Source organism: Diadema setosum, chromosome 12 (assembly GCF_964275005.1).
Source record: "Diadema setosum chromosome 12, eeDiaSeto1, whole genome shotgun sequence".
NCBI lineage: Eukaryota > Metazoa > Echinodermata > Echinoidea > Diadematoida > Diadematidae > Diadema > Diadema setosum.
The window spans coordinates 2487188-2508349 of NC_092696.1; the positions used below are offsets into that span (position 1 = coordinate 2487188).

The 21162-nt window shown below is 39.0% G+C and overlaps 1 protein-coding gene across 1 annotated transcript in view; it reads right to left on the reverse strand.

Annotated features, from left to right (window-relative positions):
• The window catches only part of LOC140236098 (protein cycle-like), a 71117-nt gene that overhangs the window by 43278 nt on the left and 6677 nt on the right, over positions 1-21162 (reverse strand). Inside the window, exons 2-3 of the mRNA XM_072316068.1 lie at positions 7518-7617; positions 5010-5081 (exon numbers count right to left, since the gene is read on the reverse strand). Coding sequence (XP_072172169.1) covers positions 5010-5081; positions 7518-7617 — 172 coding nt within the window. The remainder of the gene's footprint in view (positions 1-5009; positions 5082-7517; positions 7618-21162) is intronic.

Consider the following 21162-nt stretch of genomic DNA (forward strand, 5'->3'; position numbering starts at 1 on the left):
TGACATATGCGCATGATACGCGCATGCTTTACAACGAACTTTTGGTATGCTTTGGTACGCTTTTGGAGCACATCGGGAAGTGGTCCACTTTTGGCTCGGTACAGTACGGTACGGTACACTTTAGGAGCGTTCGAACGCTCCTCTGGCACGGGTACAGTACGGTACAGTTCGCTTTAGGAGAGCGCTCGAACGCACCCCTAGGGAGGTGGTCTCACTAGGGAGGTGGTCTCCTGGGGAGGTGGTCTCCTGGGGAGGTGGAACCCCACCTCTCTGGTATAATAGCCTTCTTCCAGTTTACTTTTCTCCTGTCACTCCTTATCCGTGGCATGAGCGACAAACAAACGAGACCCCCCCCCGCAAACAAGAGCCGCATGCTATTGCCAATCAATCTTAAGGCAAAATCTTCCTAATGACAAATTAGAAATAACACTATGAACTAGACAAACATTTCCAGGAAAGGCAAAGCTTCAGACTGGGAAGGGGTAGGGATCTTCCAACAACAGAATGCCGTGCGCAGCCTGTAAATAGCTTGAGAACAGCAACGAGAAAGCCGGTCTTATCAAAGTCAAAGACCCCTGACATTTTTGCACACATTGTAAAATAAATTTCTATTTTTCTTTCCTTTGGGCTTTAATACAGAAAACTGTGGGCAGGCAATTTTGAATACCAAATATTCATTAAAACCTACACTGTACACAAATAGCAATTCATCACCTCATGGGAAATGATGAATCAGATTATATCCAAAGATGACTTATGAAGATGTTGTATTGTATGCTAATTCAGGTACCATTGCTATTAAAAGCAACAACACTGAGGGACATGAGCTTCATACTCCTGGCACACCAACTTCTGTACAAACATGAACAGAGAATGTTAACCCTATGAGGGCGAGTCCTGAGTATACTCGGGCAGGTGTCTATGGGAAATGCGTGTTGTAGCAAAATCATTCAGTCCTCAACGGATTAAGGTGAAAGCGTGAAGTAACATACTGTACCATGATCATGGCAATGAATAAACTCTTAATCTTCGAACCACGCTCATCAAAGGCACAAATGCAACTGTGAAATTCTTTTGAACACCCATAATAAAAAACTGGCAGCTGTTCGCCATAACTCGAGAAACACAATCCAAAAGGATTGCAATCACGTTTCATAGTAGGTATTGAAACATTTTTTAAACATAGGAAAGTTGATAAATGCAGCCTTGGTGTTGTATTTGATAGCATAACCTTATACTCAAGATAATGCACCATAAACCTTGAAAAGAAAATGGGAGAAATTTAAAATGCGAGAATGTCCATGATAAGTGAACACCAGAGGTCAAATATATTGGGGCCATCCTTTGCCCGAAGTATCATACTTTGTATTGCTGTAACATTTGATACTGCCATACAACATGGGAAATGTGAAAGAGATGCTTCTGGAAACTATACTTCTAAACACTCATGGACCACCCCACCCTGTATCTCTTCAGCGTCCAAAAGACTGAAATATAAACATGTTTCAGTCACTTTTGTGTCCTTATCATGCTCTTGGCATTTGTTCCCCCAAAATATAACTAGTATTACTGTAAACACAGAAATGTCCTCGCCAGGCGTTTTACGCGTGGCGGGTGCACCACGCGAAAATTGTGGCAGCCAATTTTGCGCCACACGTAAATTGTGGCAACCAATTTTGCGCCACGCGTAAATTTGTTCTTTGCTGGCAATCAACCATTAAATTTAACTTTACAAAGGTTGCTAGCACGTGGTTCTTTTTGTTGTGAGGTAGACATGTATATAATTTTTATTTTCATCGTTCATGGGAGGTTGGGAGGGGAAATAGAGTAAAAGAGGGAGACATGAAATAAGACGAAGGACTAAACACGCATGCTCAGCATTCGCAGCAAGCTGCTGTCTTTTACACCCAGCATTGGTAGGCCCTAATTATAATCACCATCACTCAGAATCATTTTTTCCTATTCCTATGACATTGAGAAACACAACAACCATCATCACTTCAAGATAAACACCTAAGGCTAGCGAACAAATTACAAAATCCCAACAACCTCCAAAACACCACAAAAACTACAAAAATAACACACAGCACACCAAAGTGGCTGCGATCAAACTTCCTTCGAAAATACTGCAGCGAAGTGGTGAAATCGCCAATACAAAAATGTGAAAAGTGTGAATTACTTCTAGATAATTACGAAATATTTAAAGAGAATGAATAAAGTCATATTAATCAAAGAAATCCTACCAAATGAGAGGCATGAAAAACAACGAAAATAAAGCAGTAAACCGAAGTTCGCAGCACCGAATGCCACGCGAAATAAACACAGTGAAACTCCGTATGACAAGATCCTTGTGCCTCCTTAGGCCTAGATCTAGACCATCTATATTGAGTTTCCACAATACACGGGAAGCAAAGTTCAAAAGCCTTTCACCTGCAGTGCATATCGACACGTGAACATGAATCATGCAACAATGATAAAGACTTCCTTTATTTTGTGCACCGACATGTCTTCTTACTTTATATTTCATTGAATATTTTCCGAATGTTCCACCCAAAATACGCACCAGATCGTTGATGCATTTCTATATACTTCACAGCGACGCATAATTATGCAGCGTTGATAGTTGCAGATAGCACTTCGTTATAGTTACACTATTTTTTTTTACATGTAGGCCTACATGTACCTCTTCTTCCTTATCTTTCCACGTTCTCCTAAATTGCGTGATCTTTGAAGTACACTATAATATTTTGTTTTGTGAGGAGCTGTGAGGAGCTTTTAAAATATACTCTTTGAACTGCTATTTTGTGACATCTGAACGGATATACCCAGATAAATACCCACATTTAATGGTTCCAGGCTAGCATGCCTGAACAGTGACGGGGCATTCAACTGCACATTACTTGAATATGAGACCGTTCTGAAGCAAATAATTTTCACATAACAATAGATATATAACGTACTCTTAAATGAATCCCACAAGAATTGGAACAATCATCCCCCAGCATTTCCACTAATTCCCACTGATCAGTTACTAGCCATCCCCTTTAAGTTATAGGTATCCACTATTGCCAAAAAAGAAAAGACGATTTCGCAGACTATAAGTCACATTTTCAGCGACGCAGAGGTAAGCTAAACGCAGCATTGCAGTGCGATACCGCTCCATTAGTTATACCAATATTTCCTTCCTTTTTTATTTGCTTATTTTTTTCAAAACAATGTGATTCTTAAAATAAAAAGAAACAAAAGAAAGTATAAAAAGCAATGCAGACCCACACTTTATTAAAAGTATTTACTATATTGTCATTAAAAAAATATAATTTCGGAGATTTCAAGTCACACTTTCAGCGGTGCATGAAAGTTAAGTTAAACGCAGCATTGATAGTGTGATGTCGCTGCCATTAGTTCCACCAGTATTTTCTTTTTTTATCTTTTTCTTGCTGTTTTCTCTTCTAAATTTTGCAATTCTTGAAATTAAAACAAAATCGCAAAGAAAGGATTAAATGGAACGGCAAACTTACACTTTAGTAACGTGATAAATATCGATAATTTTGTCGAAAAAAAAAAAGATAATGCCTGACTCCCGAAGTCATTTTACAAATGCAGCGTTGATAGTGCAATGCCGCTTCGCGAGTTTCATTATTTTTCTTCTTTCTCTTCTGCATTTCCTCCCCTGTGTATGTCTTCAAAATGGCGTGATCTTGGTAAAAAAGACAAATAAATGAAAGGATAAAATGCGATGCAACCATACACTTTAGTTACGTGATAAGTATCAACAATGCATATGATCTCTTACAAACGGAGGGATGATTTCAGACATTTTTAGTGACATTTTTTAGCTATGAAGTTGTACCGTCATAATGCAGCATCGACAGCGCGATGTCGCACCAATTTTGTCCCTCCCCCTTTTTTAGCATGCTTCTCGCGCACGTGCATGTCGGTGTGTAAGTGCTGTTTCTTCCCTCGACGACCCGACCACGTGTTCAGTTTGAGCCACCACGCATAAATACTTCAAACTACATGTACCTGACAGCACTTTTCTGCCACGCGTACTTCATTTTTTGGCAAAGACGCTGTAAAGCGGTACATTAATTTTGGCATATTTGGCACTACTTCTGGCTAGCGCGAATTCTAAAACCCAAGAAAATATCTTCACAATTTTCTCTGCACATAGCGAATGGTTTGACAATTGCGCAGTGCAAATTCAATAACCCGTGAATATGTTTTTGCGCCGCTCAGCAAGAAAAATTAATCACGTGAAAATATCGACATTTGCAATATTTACATTACTCTTGAATTTGTTACAAGGATTCAATTCTACAGACTTTCGCTCTCCTCCTCTTTTTTCTCCCTACATGTAATATCATGTATTCAAACAAAATAATGATAATAAAAATGGATTCAACAGTCTTAAAACTGGGTGTTGATAATGCAGAATTTTCATTCCACTTTCAAAGACGTTAAAACTTGCATTATTTTTTGTTTTTTGTTTTTTGTTTTAAATCATACAATTTGCATTCACTGCTTGTATGAACAACTATGACTCAAAGAAAGTGTCATGCTGAATAAATTTGCAAAATAAAGTAACAGATCATGATAAAAAATCAACTGATTTAATTAGCTATAAAACTCAAGATAGATCTTTTTAGCATGTATATTTTATCCCCATTGTCTTGTATCTAAAAGAAACCTAACATAGCTGTTTTTGGTCATCTTCATGAACAAGTTCCCTGAATGTAAAGTCCCCCATTCTCTTTGTCATCAACAAAATACAAGGGACTGTGATATACAAACTGTAATGCACAGTGTGAATGGGCTTTATATTCCACTACACTACCAACATATAAATTTCTCCAGCAGTGGCATTTCCTTGTAATCTCTGATCACCTGAAACATTGTCGCTGATTTTATCCTCCTACCCCTCCCCCTCCCTTTCTTAGAAACATATATGAAAATGAAAGTGAAAGTCACAAAGAAGAACATCTGATGAGATGTAGAGTGGATTATCTTACTTTGAAAGTTTTTTGCTGTCATCGTCCGTTGTATTCCGCTCACTTGAGATGTCTTCATCACTCATTTCTTCCCTGCAAGAGATGGTAATCATCAAAATTTTTAACAACAACAATGATAATATAAGAAGAAAAAAATGATAATAAGAATAATAGTATCATTATTACTACTATTACAATTACAAAAATAGTAGTTAGTAGTAGTAGTAGTAGTAAAAGGAATGATGATGATGATAATAACAATATTACTGATGATAATAATAACAATAATGATAACAATAATAATGATGATAATAATAATAATAATAATAATAATAATAATAATAATAAGGAAAATAATCATAATAAAAATGATCATGATAATAATTGATAATGGTATAAATGATAACAATAATAATAAAAATAATAATATTAAATAATAATAATAATACTAAAAGGAAACAAGAACCCCACACTGGCAACGTACATGTACCACAGTACTGTGTCTGCTCAAATCTCCAGTATACAATTGTACATTTGTACATGTACAGTATAGTGCAGTCCTTGATGTGTCTAAATGCATCAGAAAAGCATTCACTAACTCATTTTTGCCACTCATTTGAAATCTAAGGTAGAAACTGGGGTCTGCATTTAGTAAACATTCCTCTTACTTGGGACTACTTCCTTTGAATGCAAAATGTGTTTTCACTGACTCAATAAGCATGTACAAAAGAACCAATAAATGAAAAGCCTTCACATGATACAATGTATTAGGAGTTGCATTTTGTTTTTCGGGGGGGGGGGGGGGGGATGTTCGGTTTGTTTGCGTTTGTAGTGATTTTCACAAGAGAAGTAATAAGGGGTTAGCCTTGATAGAGCACTGGCGTTTGCTAGTCTGCCACATCTGCTGCCCTTTTTAATATCAGATGGTATGATGTCATCTGACTTTGTTTTTATTTGTCTCAATTTTCTGAATTGCCCACGAGGAAACACAATGTATTTTAATATACCACATTGTATATCTGAAAGTTAACAGAAATTTTGTTTTCCTCTCAGATTCTAATATTGATACATCATATTGGTTGTTTTGTTTTCAGGTGTTTTGTTTTTTGGTTTTTTTGTCGTTGTTGTTGTTTTTTTTTTTTTGTTTTTTTTTTGGGGGGTGACGTGTGAAATTCCTTAGATGCGGAATTAATTGAAATTTGGTATACAGGACTGTAAATGTGCACATGGGAATGGATTTAAACAACAAGATGCCTGCCAACCCCCCCCCCCCCCACCATATCTAAACACACACACATTTACAAATTATATGTCATATTGTTGGTCAGTGCTTCTTGGTCATTCCAAAGTGACTAATTAATGCAGTCATTTCTGACGAGGCATATTTGCCTCATCCCTATACTGCACATCATTTAGATTTATCATAATTTATGAGGAGAGCCTATACCTCTTCTCTATTCAAATCAATGCTTACAAAGTTGTAGCCCAATACAATGTTTTCTTTTTCACTGTGAGAAATATGATGAGATAGCATCAGGGAATTCTGAGATATTAGCTGCACAGGCAATTTTTAGAGCTGAAATTTGACCCTTTTATATTGAACTTTGTTGAATCAGTCCTTATACAGTATCTATTGGGGTCAATGTGCTGTCATATTTTATCATTGTACCTAATCTGATGGAAAATCTAATGGACGGTTGTCTGATATTGTATACAAAAAATGATTCAGCTAAAAACACAAATTTGCGAAGAATTTAACTGTTCTATCACAGTATCATCCCATGTGCAAAGACAAAATATACAGCTCCAAAATATGTCAGATAAACTTGCTGGGTTGGTGGAATAATGATAACTCTATGTTGCAAAAACAAGAACAACTTGAGAGAAAGAATGAGATTAAAGAGAAAGAGCTACAGTGGGACTTGAGATGAAGAGATTGATTGATGGATGGATGGATGGATAGATAGATGGATTGATTGATTGATTGATTGATTGATTAAATGATGGATGGATGGATAGATGGATGGATTGATTGATTATATGATGGATGGAGGATAGATGGATGGATGGATTGATTGATTGATTATATGATGGATGGATAGATAGATGGATGGATGGATTGATTGATTGATTATATGATGGATGGATGGATAGATGGATGGATTGATTGATTATATGATGGATGGATGGATGGATGGATGGATTTTATTTTTGGACAAAAGACAACAGCTAGATACAAGTAGCCCAAATGATGCAAAAGGAAAAAAAAATCATCATAATCGAAATCCTATCAAAAAGCACCATAATTATAATCATAATCCTTTAAAAAATACCACATAAAAACAGGAAAAACAAGAACAGCAATTATGAAGCAAAGATGAGGTGAGACAGTGGCAACAAAGAGCAGCAAGAACAAGTGAAAAAAAGAAAGATCAAACACCAGAAGGAGGAGGAAGGAGAAAACATGAAGTACATGTACAGCAAAAAGAAATGGAATAAAGTGAGAAAGGAAGAAAAGGGAACACTTACCCTCCAGAGTCCATAAAACTGGACAGTTTTCTCTTCCTGCCTATGAGTCCAGACATGGTAGAGAGAGGTGGTAGGTCTTGATTCATGTTTTGCATTATGTCTGTAGGGGAATAAAAACATAAAACAGGTATCTGTTTTAATACACCATCACATGCTATTAAAGGTTTATCTTTGGGAGCAGAGATCTAAAAGAAATGTTTCAATTATCACATTTGATGTGTAGTATGTATGTGTAGGTCAGTTGTATCACAAAACATCCTACCACACAAAATTTGGCAACAAAGCCTAAAATATACAGAGATATTACTATTTTTCTTACTAACTATAACTGTACACGGTTTAGTCCACACACAATTTTATCATAACTACAGGCCTCGAATTTCGCCAGTTTTAGGGGCAGGCAATTTTTGGTTTTGGGGGCACTCTCTCGCAATATTTTTTTTAGGGCAGCAAGGCAAGTCAGAGGGGCACCAAGGCAAAACCCAAAAATTTGAAAGGGCACCAAGGCAAAACCAAAAGAAATAAAAGAAATGGCTTCCAAACTTAAGCGAACATTATTTCCAATCATTCATTGCTGTACTTTACATGGTAAGGGCTCACCTCAGTTTGAGTTTAATTAGTGTAGACCACATTTAATTACGTCTTTCAAGAAAGAAAGAAATATGATAAAAATGGTCCATATAGACAAGAGAGAAATACCATAATTCATTCACAGGTAGGCCTACATGTCCAGTAGATTTAGTGGACTCCGACTTAAGCGCAGCTGTTCAGTTGGTGGAGAGAAAACACTGTCACTGGTTGAGATCAAATCTGGAAGATTATTTTATTACCTGTACAGAGCTGCCAACCTTCGGAAGCACAAATTAGTACTCAGCAGCTCCAAAATTTGTATTCCATCAGAATTCGTATTTTTTCAATCTCCCTCTTTTTGCTATTTTGAAATAAACTCGCCAACTTATGAGGCCTACAGGTTCTAAACATAATATTACGACACATACTGAAGTACCGAGTTGGTCATCAGCACGATAAAGATTCCAAACTACGCAATGTTCAGTGTTGATTGATTGCTTACTCGCTCGCAAAGAATGTGTACTTACTACGAGTGCATGTATGTGGTGTCTCTAAAAACTTGCTGGGCTGGTTGTGGAAACTTCCACTACGTAGCAGGGGAGGGGGAATGCTTTCATCTTCTCAAGAGAGCTTTTGTGTGAGCGAATGCAAAACTCTGTTGGGTGTTTCCAATTACTGTATACTATAAAACATAATCATCCGTCGTTTTCAGGCTTTTTCATTTCATTGGATTTTAAACATCATTTTCCGAAGTATTCCAATTTCCTTTCCCCTGAATGGAATCGGAAAGTCTGCCATAACGATGATCGTTAATGCCGCGCTGTGTGTCGATGTGCCGATGTGAAAAACATGTGGTTTGACTTTCAAGTTTAAAGGAATGCGCCATGTGCTTACTGCAAGTTCGATGGATCGAATGCGCCATAGCTGAGCTTAATGGTTTGGTTACGGTAAACACAATACGTTCGATACAAAGAAATCGTTACGTCTTTCACGAGGAAAAAAGGCACAAAACAAAAAAAAAAAAAAAACACCCACGAACGTATATTGACAGCCAAAACTTTAAAAAGTAATAAGCAGTTTTGATGAGCTTGAAATTAATTGTCATGATGTTGCTGTCTAAGCGGGTGATGGCTGCATCTCATAGAACCTACTTATAAAGAATTTGTCTGGGCATACGAGACCTTTCATGTATTTCTGTGATTGCATTTTTAGTCGAATGATACTTGATTAATCAATCATTTTGGGTTTTTTTTTTTAATTGTTCTGGAAACATATAAGATATTCGATTCAGTACACTATAATCAACTGTTCGATGTTTCCTACTTTGTGCCAAAAGAAAGGCTATAATAGAATCATGATATCTTTGCGATGATTCCTTTAATTCAACTCTTGCGCTAGTTCTTCGATCAATATTTCCAGGATATTTACACGCTGTTTATTCCAGTGCGCGCATTCTTTCGTCTGGCACCTGGGTCTGGCACCTGCTTTTGTGGAAATTTCCACAAGGGGAGAGGGGAGGGGTGTCAAGTTTCTTCGAGCCAAAGAGACTGCATACACAATCTCCTTGCTTCTATTAGTATTTACTGTACTGTCATTCGTGTTTTCCCCCTATTCTTTGCTGCAATGCTGGTTATGAACATTTCGATTTCACTTCATGACGGTTGGTAGCATGTAGTTCATTTAGTTGTGAGGGGTATGTATTTTTTGTTTTATCATTCTTGGGAGGGGAAAGAAGAGGGAAAATGAAGGGCAAGTATGCTCAGCATTCACAGCAAGCTGTCTTTTACGCCTGCATCGTTAATTATCATCACCATCAGGCATCATTTTGACCTTTTCCTATCAACATTTTATAGAAACACGATCACCATCATCACTCGAGATAAACGCCTAGGAATAGAAAGTAGAAAGTATCAACAACCTCCCGACAACAACACAAACATTACAAAAGATAACACACAGCACACTGAAGCGGCTGGGATCAAACTCGCTTCGAAATATTGCAGCAAAACAGAAATCGCCGTTACGAAAATGCATGTACAGTGCTAGACACTTGAAAGAATTACGTTTAAATACTTCAAACTATAAATGGAACGGATAAAGTGATATTAAACGAAAGAAATCGTACCAAACAAGGCATGAGAAATGACAGAAATAAAATGATAAGTAGGCCTATAGGCCCTAGCAGAAGTTTCCCGCACCGAAAGCTACGAGAGAATAAAGGCCCCCTACATGACAGTAGAAACTCAGTATTACGACGAGATCCTTGACCTTGGGATCAGCAGTCAAACGATACAAAACAAAGGCAATTAATTCATTTGGACCGGAAAATAGTTTGTTATAAGTATTTTGTAATATGAGATCTCCTTAATAGGCTTAGAAATACATTGAATCACAGGAAAGAAAGTTTGAATGCTTTTCACCTGCGCTAGGCCTACTGCCGTACTGGTACTGCAGTGCACATCAACACATGAACAGAAACTCACCTCTTACTTGCAGAAAAATGATGCAATAACGTTTAAAAAAACACACACAACAGTCTAAAAGTCATTTCGTACTTGGGAGACAAGGGAAAAGCGGATGAAAAAGAAGAGAAAAAGAAGCAGACATTGCTTCTACCCCACCTCAAAAGAAAACGAAGTAGGATACAACTACTTGTATTGTAAGTATGTGGCTGGAAACTGGCTAATGTGTAGCTACTCGCGCTCCCCAGCTGGCCACACACACACACGGGGATGCCACAGCGATCGATGTAAACATCCTAGGGGCTGGCGGCGGCAGGGATTCACGCACGCGAAGTTCCGTTCGGTGTATAGAGTACGTAAGCAGCGATTTGCGTGTGCGCCCACTTTTTCTATTCAGCGCTTTCTACATTCAGTGCGTACGCGTTGCGTTGATATCCCAGCCGAGTACACTACAGATGGCATGACACATAATGCGATGTGCGTTTATCAATTTTTTACCCATTATTTTCCCCACTGTGACTTCGTACTTTCTAAGGACGTTTTCGTATTCCGTTCGAGTTTTCGTAACAAATACAAATTTTTTGAGCTGTATTTCTGATGAAAGGGCATCACGGCAGACCAAAAATAGGGGACGGCAACAAGTTGCCGTGAGCATGGTAATTTTGAGAGGGGCATCGCGGCAAGTAGATGGGGCATTGCGGCAAATTGCCTTTTGCCGCCCGGGTAATTCGAGGCCTGTAACTATTGTTCACATTTCATATATTTTACAACAATAACATTGATAATAGTAACTTTCTTTTTTACACTGGTTGTCTTTATCCCTAACTCACATTTCAGTTTCTAAATGTTTTGAAGCATTTAAAGGTCTTGTTTCCCTTTGGGAGCAGTGCACATTTTCCTGCGAACCAGAAAGGAATTGAGATACATAGCGTCAATATAAGCGTCTCTAAACATAAATGTGTTTTGCATTTATGCTACCCCAATAAGCCTGATTAGAAAGAAATGTGATCATAAATGCATATTAAGATTTGTGAGTTGGGAATAAGCATTTCAAAATGCTGATTATATAGAGATGAGTGGGGATGCAACCATGTTTTGGACTTATCACATTTCCAAACACTGATTATGGCCCCGAAAAGTTGAGTATAAGCGCACCCATAGATAGTCATATGTTCTTCTTTTCTTTCTTTTTTTTTTGTCTACAAACTACACATCTTTCTCTGTATCTACATTGTACAGACTGGTACAGTACTGTAGGTTGATGTCTCTCAAGGTTATGTGTAATCAATAATGGAATACAGCCGGCTGTGCTTGCTTAATACCAGATTGAATAACAGATGTTCATAATATCTGCACATTAAAATTAATGATTTGTTATTCCGTGGATGATGCTAGTCACATTGAGAATGCACAGAGCTATAAAGTGGAGTATTTGCATGGTAATGATCTAGAAAAGCACTCTGAGAGTGCAGACCTCCGCCAAGCAGCTCATTCTCATCGCTGATCTTGTTCTTCCATAAAGATCAGTGATTTCCACTCGATGCATGCTGAAAATCCCCAATTTCCCAATAGAGAAGCCCTTTGTTACGTTATCGGCTTCCAGTCACATGGTGCCTCGCCCACGCAAAACAAGCACTTTAGTGCGCGTATGTAAACCTCAAAAACATGCAGCTTGAACTCCCAATTTCATTGACCCTACCTGCCAAAATATTTTTTTTAAAACTTTTATAAAATCCATAAAAATTCCTGTATCACTACCAAAATTTGGTCATTTGCTCTTAAATGTTATTCTCAACCTTTCCTGTAAGTTTCATCTAAATCCGTTCACAATTTTTAGTTATTTTGCAAACAGACAAACAAACAAACACCGAAGAAAACATAACCTCTTTTCTTGGCAGAGGTACAATTTGTACTAGATGTACCCTCTTCGGTGTTGCCACCATTCTACTGCAGGGAAGAGCCATTATCACCAGCCCTAGCGTTGCCAGGCACCCGTTCATACATCTGGGTTAAGAGAGCCATGGTAGGTAAAAAGATTTTCCGAGACATACATGGGTTGTAGGCATATGAGGGATTCACAGACAACGCAGGGAGATCTGGGTTGTAGGCAAATGACAGATTCACAAATGACGTGTGGAGATCTACAATTGTAACTCTGGGGAAAGTGACAAAAAATCTCCATGGCTGGGGGATGAAGAAGACCCTTTAATTTAAAACTCTATGAAATACATCATTATATCTGTTTTATGATTTTCAACAATATTATCTGAGATTCTGGATTTTTTTTTTTACAGAATGGTTGGTAGAAAGCTTTGTATTCTTTGTGGAACAATGTCTCCCCGGGCCCCTCATCCCACGTTAAAAAAAAAAAAAATAAATAAAATAAATCTTTGTGCTTTATATAGAGGTGTTTGTTAAAGCAGGGAGGTGCTAGAGAAGGAGAGACAACTACTGCTCTCCTTTGAAAACATGCGCGGCACCGCCGAGAAGTTATGCGTTCAACTACTGGTGTTACATGTACCCATGTGCTTTGACAAAAGAGAGCATCAATAATCAGGACTAGCGCTCTCATATCTAGAAATACTTGTCCCGACTGCAATTCACTCTCTCTTTCAATATGATGGCAACAATGAATTTGTTTACCTTGAATTGGAGCAGCGAATCAAAATGCAGTGTAAAACTGACAATTTTAACAGCAAATACACTCTGTAGTTTAAAAGCACGCTGGAACAAGCTTTAGCGGAGTACTTTACTTGAAAGATCAAAATATCCCAGATTAATAGATAGGAAACTAACATGCGGAAATGTGCGCATTATAGAAAAATATTAGGTTTTTTAGAGGGCCTGATTTTCATTTCATTTCGATTTGCGCATTATGAAGAAACTAGAAATACAAATTTATAATATTGAATTCTTTCCTAAACTATTCTTAATCAATTTGAGTATTTCATTTAAAATTTTACGCTGAAATAAAGCTTGTAATTCAACGAAAGGTAAAATGCGTTTGTCGCCTCCGAACTTCTTGACCAGCAGGCAGCATTCTTTCACTGTCCAGTAATTGATAACCCTCATTTTGTCCATCAAAAGGTGGCCCTCTTTTTGTACAGTGAACTCTCAGAATATCAAGATGTGCATTGAAGAAACACTGTTGTTGCTTCCTAATTCATGTCGTCTATGTTCCACTGGCACAGCAGTCAAAAATTGTTTTGACTCTGGCCCCAAAGGTTGAGTTCAATAGTTGATAATATTCTCTATGAGGCAATAAAGATGGGTCTTATTTCAATAGTGTCTGAATTATGACCAGGATGTCTTGGGTTTGAGGCCCAGTAGGTCAAACTAAGCAGTCCTCTGTGTTTGTGACAATTCCTCAGCTAACAGACCTTATGCATATGACGTCACACGGTCTTACTAACTGAAGGGCGCCCTCCCTCAGAGGGCAAGCGATGCGTTGCTAGAGCGTGCTTTTACACGCGAGGCAATGGGCATTTACACACAACATCGGTGTTTCTTTTACTGTCTTTTCTATTGCATGTAATCTACAGCCCTAGATCGGGAAATTCAAGCTTGTATAGCAAAATCGACATTTGATGTATGCATTGCACTCACCAGGTTAATGATATATCCAACATTTTGGCACAAATTTTCATGAAAAAAGATGCAACTACCAGCGGTCGTAACAGCTCATCAACCTACGAATCCGCTAGCCAATCACATGTGAGGTAGATTTCTACGTGTTTTTTACTAAAACACGTACCTCGCATGTGATTGGCTAATGAAATTCAAAATGGCGACATGCATTCAGCGAACGGCGATGTTGTGCTATGGATACAAATTTCTGCGATATAACCTAGGAATTCTGTAGTTACTGTGAGTATTTCGATTGCACAATGTGAGAAAATTACCCAAATATTGCTGCATAATGTGTCATGTCATGTCAAACTTGTTTGATGGTAAAAAAAACCTGCCACTAGCCTGGGGACTGGCGGCGAGTAGAGCGATCGCCGCTAGCGCGCATAGGAAAAGCACATAACTAGCTGCACGCCTCTGCGATGTCAAGGACTCGCTTGCCCTCTAAGATGGCGTCGCGAGAGGTTGTCAAGCGAGTGATGACGTCAATGCATTTAATGTCTATTAGAGGCAATAATGATGAATCTACAATAAGATCAGAAATACAATACAAGACGGAGGTCCTGTGGATGAAAATGTCATGACTGACTCACATGCAAGTGTATGCAACAGCTAAACACTACACTTCTCAATAAAATAGAAATAGAATTAACTGGTCAAAAAAGGACACTAGACCAAAAAACGGTACTGACCAATCTCTCCATCCTCTCCACCAACATTGAGAATTCCTCCAGATTTTCATCAGCCAGTGTAGGCCTAGTATGTACACCCTGTAGCTACAAAGTAATACAGTGCTCACTCAAGTAATGTGAAGCACTTTACAGCAGGAACCTATAGCGACGGAACATCACTGAAGTGCAGTAACATGCCTCATCTCCTGCCCCTCCCAAATAAGTAACATTTAGATGATTACATCCCTTCAATGTCTGTGTTAAAGGCTATACATAGCAATCTCTTTTATTCAAATTGGCCTCATGGAGGACACAGACTCAACTGGTCTGACTGGTGCAAGGTACAAGTACTGTATACGCCATATACTTCGCGAGTCTAAATTTCCGCGATTCGGAAATTCCCGACGATTTCGCGAGTGGTTAAATTCGCGATCGTGGAGTCCTGTACTGAATGGAGATATGTACATCGGGCTCAGAGTCAATATTTTCGCATGTCTTTAATTTCGCGAATAGCACCTGACTCGCGAAATTCGCGAATATATAATATAAAAACCTTGCGAAATATTTGGTGTATACAGTAGCTGTCAGTGTGAATGCATCTTCCATTAAAATGCAGTACAAAAAGACTGTAAGAGAGCAATGAGCAGAGAGTCTTGAATGAAGCAAGATTCACTTTTTCAAGATTTTTTTTTTTCATATGTTATAAAAGCTTCAAGGATACATTAGACAAATAGAAATGCTATGCCAACTGTTATTTCAGCTTGGGTATCACAAGTTCTCAGAAACCATGTCCCCTTGACAGACATCAGGTAAAGATGGACACACCCACGAATGGTGTTGCAAATGACTTCAATGCTCCTCAGAGATTCCTTGCTCAGGATTCTGGGAAATTTGCAAACTGTAAAGGCTGTTATTTTTGCAAATATTTTTATTAGAAAGTCACAGACATTTTTGCAAGATGTTGTTTTCACAATTTTTACTTCATGGCTCTCATGAGTGCACTATTGCCTGTCCATTCGCGATGTTCTAGTGTGCTATTCAATTCATAGGCCAACCATGATTTCCGAAATAAGTGAGAACTTAACTCACAGAAATAACAAATTTGACACCAGTGTAGTGCTGCTTTCACATCTACTTTGTGATACAGTGTATGTTAAATGTTTTGCAACAACCCCTAGTGCACATTGCTACCCATTAAACTTGAACCATGTACAGTAGCCCATCTCACATCCCACATGAACTAAGAAGAGAATCCGGCCACCTTGTAAGCCAGCTGCCTCTCCTGACTGCACAAAGATTTGTCCAAAGGCAGGGGTCACCTCCAGTCTTGTTTTTAAACAGGTGTATTGGCTCACAGAGCCTTGGGAATTCCACCTGTCTGGGAATGAACCCATTTGCTAGCATCGTTTAAATACCCTAGTGCAATGTGAGTCTGGACAAGTTCGGGTGTCATCGCAATGGGGTCGAGAATGAAGATTAGTTTCACTCAGGAACCATTACATACAACTGTAGGATTACAGGAACCAAATTTTAATACACAACCAAAATTAATGGGTTTTTAGTGAAAATAAATTTGGCAAAGTGATGCAAAAACTGCTAATTTGTGTGCTAGGACACAGAATAATATTTTGTTTAATATGAATCATGATGCAAAACTCAGTTCTGCTTTTTTTTTTTTCTAAACTCGTGATATTTTGCCCTACATGGTCTGTGTGAACAGCATGCAGAGATTTTATTAATATTTTTAAACCCATTAATGCAGCTTGCCACAGTACACATGTCTGCCTATAGATATGAATGCCCACAGTCATGTTGTGGTCAAATGTTGGTACAGACTGTATTCTTTTTTTAAAACTCTTATGCTAGTTTGTAAATAATATTTTTGCATCTTTGGAAAAACCAATACAGTTGTAACTCTTGTGTGCCAATGCAGCTAAGATTAATTACAGACTGGCTCTCTTTAACCCATTGAGGACAGACTGATTTTGCTACAACAGGCATTTCCCCTAGACACCTGCCTGAGTATAACTTGGGACTTGTCCTCAATGGGTTAAGGTGTAGCACACTCGCAGATTCTCTTCAGTAGACACACTTTTTCTCATTGAATGAAAACTACGGGTCATCAAGGATACCTCTTGAGGCTGCAGCTATCAGTATATCATCTCATTTATCATCAGTGATTACACACTGCCCCAGCTGATAACATCTGTCTTGCTGTCTTACGAGTGATTATAGATAGAGAGATTCATTCAAGATACACGTATACAGCCTTTTCTACTAGAGTTTCACTGATATCTATATCATGACAACAACTGTTCTATGAACAGGTTCTGCATTTCTTGTCAGTCAGAACGTACAGTAACATCAGCCAGCGATCCTTTACAGTACTCTCCGCTTTTAATTGGGTAGAGTCTACCATTTAAGCATTTTTCACCCAATTAACCAAAAAGCATGTTAATTAATTCGGAACACAGACACCACATACTTGTTGCTACTGTAAAATGGATATTTTCACGCGGCTAATTTTTCGCGCTTGACCAGGCAAGAAGAGTTTCGTTCGTTTTGATTCCACGGAATCAAGACATTGTACTTACTGGAACATATGTCAAAAGCAAAAATATTCGCGCGCTTCTATTTTCGCGCTACTTTCTGGTTGCTTGAAATGCCCAAACATTTCAACCCGCAAAAATTTCCACTTTTACAGTAATCACACACCTCTCTGCATTAGACTCACAGCACGGTGTGACACTTGTACAATCGTACCATCTGTCACTAGGTAGACACTCCATGCTCAATAAATCGGCTTTTCTAGCTTTCATGATTGTTTGTGTACATGTACAATGTACATTGTACAAGTTTATACACTATCTTGAAAAGCTGTTGTTGTTTGTCAGACTTAAACATATTCAAACCATCATTATACTGTACACACTTCACTGCTGGCAATCACTTGTTATGTCTCCAAGAAACGGTAAATTGTTGTTGTTGTTGTTGTTGTTGTTTGCATCCATCTGTCTTGTGAGACATACAATGTACTGTATTTAAGCTGTTATTTTCGCGAGGGTTTAACTTTCGCAAATTTAATAACATGCGAAAATGTCACCATATGCAAAGGTAGTAGTGCACTTATTGTCTCTGTGTCAATTTGCAAAAACAACATCTAGCGAAAATGTCTGTGAACTCCTCATTCGCGAAAACAACAGCGTATACAGTACTTTGTACACCCTGCATTAACTATACACAGCCCAGTTGCTGTATAAATCGTGACAGGGCTGTACCTGAGCGGCCCACAACACAGAGCACACACAAAGCAAATTTTACGATCATGTTGAGTTTTGATATTTGACGTAATTTTTTGTTACCTCAAACTCAGTATAGACAATCTTCATTAATGAGACTTCATAGCTATGTAGTCGATATTGACGTACACAATTCAAAACTTACCGAAAATGAACATTATATGCAGCGTTTACGAACGGTACATCTGATATTTGGGAGTTCACGCGATCTGAATGCACTTTTAAAGGTCACGCTGTCGACTGTGCTGCTACATTCAAGCAGCACACAGACACAAGAGATTGTGGCACTTACAATGTGTATGGTCACACACACGTGCGCATAATTTGCAGAGAGATCAACGCGCCATTTTGAATTCTGCAACAATGAACCCCGACGGTCAGGGATTACGCTAGAAGGTGTCATTTTTTTGTTCCATGGACTTATCGCGAGGGCTCTCTGTGGACTTTGATATGTATGTACCTTTTGTAATATAAGCATGCACTTTACATAACGTATAAATTGTTCGCCAAGATTTGTAGTTGTGTTGTGGTTCCCCGATGTGATGGCGAGGCCCCGCTCGTCTGACGCCGTGCTTCGCACGGCATCTGGTCGGGCTAACCCTGCATAGGAACACCAGTTTATTTCTTGATGGAGCATTTCCTGGTGTTCTTATGCAGGATGTTTACCATTGCCTCATGAGACAGATAGATGAACACATACTGTGAGAGTGCATCAGTAGAGGTGCAACACACTTTGAACAGGGTACAATGGCAAACATGCACAAAGCGCAAGTGCATGTTGCACGCCATTGCGAATACCTGAGACTGCATTGCATCTCCACTAATGTCACAAATCTAAATCTGTGCATTAATTGTTTTATAAATTGCGATTCTGAAGTACCATATCATCTGGCCGTGGTATTAACATTTTTTCTTTCAATGGGGGCTACTTTCTGACTGGCCATGCAGACAACTCTGTGAACCAGAGTGATTATTTATGGGATCGTGCCACGCACGTTTGTTCATGTACCCACCTATGGACAGAGCATGATTGGTATTACACATAAAAGGTAAAATTGAACCATATTAAAGATAAAAAATTAACACACTGTGTGGCATGCAGTTATGCTTCTTTGCAGCACATTTTGCACACCATTGATGTTACAAATGTACATGTAGTAACAATGTTGTAAAGAGTGCATACATGACTCATTTCAGGGCTTCTGATTGGCTACACTCTTGAACCCATTTCATATTATTCCTTTTCCGTAATACAGGTAGGGTGTCTGAAGCATTTTTACAACTTTTGAAATTCTCTGAAAACGAATTGTGAACTATTTCATATGAAAGAGAATTACATCATTAAGACACATTTCAAATTTCATAGCGAAATGATGTTTCTATCTTGAGAAATATAACTTTCAAATCACAGCAATATTACCCCCTTTTTTGTCGAGCACGCTCAAAAATGTGTCCAAATCATTACCCCGGAAAGTTGTATTCGCGTGTGGATCTCAAGCGATCGGATAATGAGCGTACAGCGGTTAGAAAATACATGTAACAAGCACAGAAGCCACTCCTCCACAATGTCGACTCGTCACACCGCATGTGGTGATTGTGTACATGTGTGTGTGTATACAACGTGCTCGCTACCCTTACATACCACACACGGCGCAGTTGTTTACATTGCAGACCCACGCACGCAACCCCATCACTGCGATGAAGCTAGCGCGAAAGCATGCATGTGCGCTGCAGAGCGAGGATGCCGTGTGCGCCAGCCGACCGTGCCCATGCCTTTACCACAGTGTGCGCAGTGTTGGCTCCGGTAGCTAGCCTCGCCACTGCGCACCAGTATCAGTACATTTATGTAGGCAGCTAGCTTGCATGCACAGCAAATGCACAGGAAGCATACTAGTAATCGCCCAGCAGCCACTCGCGTGAAAGTGATGCCAAATTACCACCATCCATAAAAGCATTATTTTATCACAAAAGAGCCTACAGGCTAAAGCAATCTTTTGAAAATATCCTCGATTACAAGTTCAGTAAAAAAATATCGTAACTAGTAATAGGTCTACTCGATCGTACTCACAGTTTCCTGTTCAATCGTGTCTTCCACGCGTAGGCCTTTTGTATAGGAAGGAATTGACTGATCATTTACAGCTGTGGCTCTACGTACAACTTGTTTGTTTGCGTGGTTAACTCATGTGATAACTGCCACATCGGCTGTCTGAGAAAGCGAGAGTCAATGTTATCAATAGTGTTTTGTTTGTGACTGTGGTTGTTTGTATGTATACACCTGTAAAGCTAGTCTACACGAAGGCACATGGCATTTAGCATTATCCTTTTGTAAATTGTGGAATTGGTGTGTATCAAACATCGTGCGTTGATTGCTGTCAACCGGGGTAGCACAGTTTGCAACACAAGCGGCCCGGTTGACGTTACTGACAGGGCTTGCCCTGGCGGCCTACTGTAACTGTTAGAGCTGCCATACCCCATGCCTGCAGCTGCTGCGATGCCCTAGCTGGGTGTGCAGCGAGCAGCAGACGCAGCGGGCCGTGTGTTAAAGTACGGTACACACACACACACACATCCAACATAATACACACAGCATGCACACACGCAATCCAGCTTCGCGCCGCGAACGCCATGTGGCTGCGTTGCGTGTTGAATTTAAATATGCATGAGCCCCAATACGCGAAAGTTACCATGGATCCTTGCATACGAAGCCACGCCTAAAGCGTTCGCTGCAGCCGAAAAATTATTGCAAGGGTACTTTCAAGGCAAAATCCACAGTCGAAGACGTGGAGCTAGCGAAAAACTAACCACATCATTGGATTCGGCATATCCTAAACTACTCACATGCTACACGCTGGTGCAAGTACCGAAGCAGACGCTGAGATATATGTGGATAAACATGTTTCTAATGACATTTACACCAATTCATTGAAGGATTCATGTACCAGCGCTCTAATACAATGTGGAGACAAACTACAAAATATGTATGGTTGAGGGGTCTAGATATCGCGCACGAAAATTT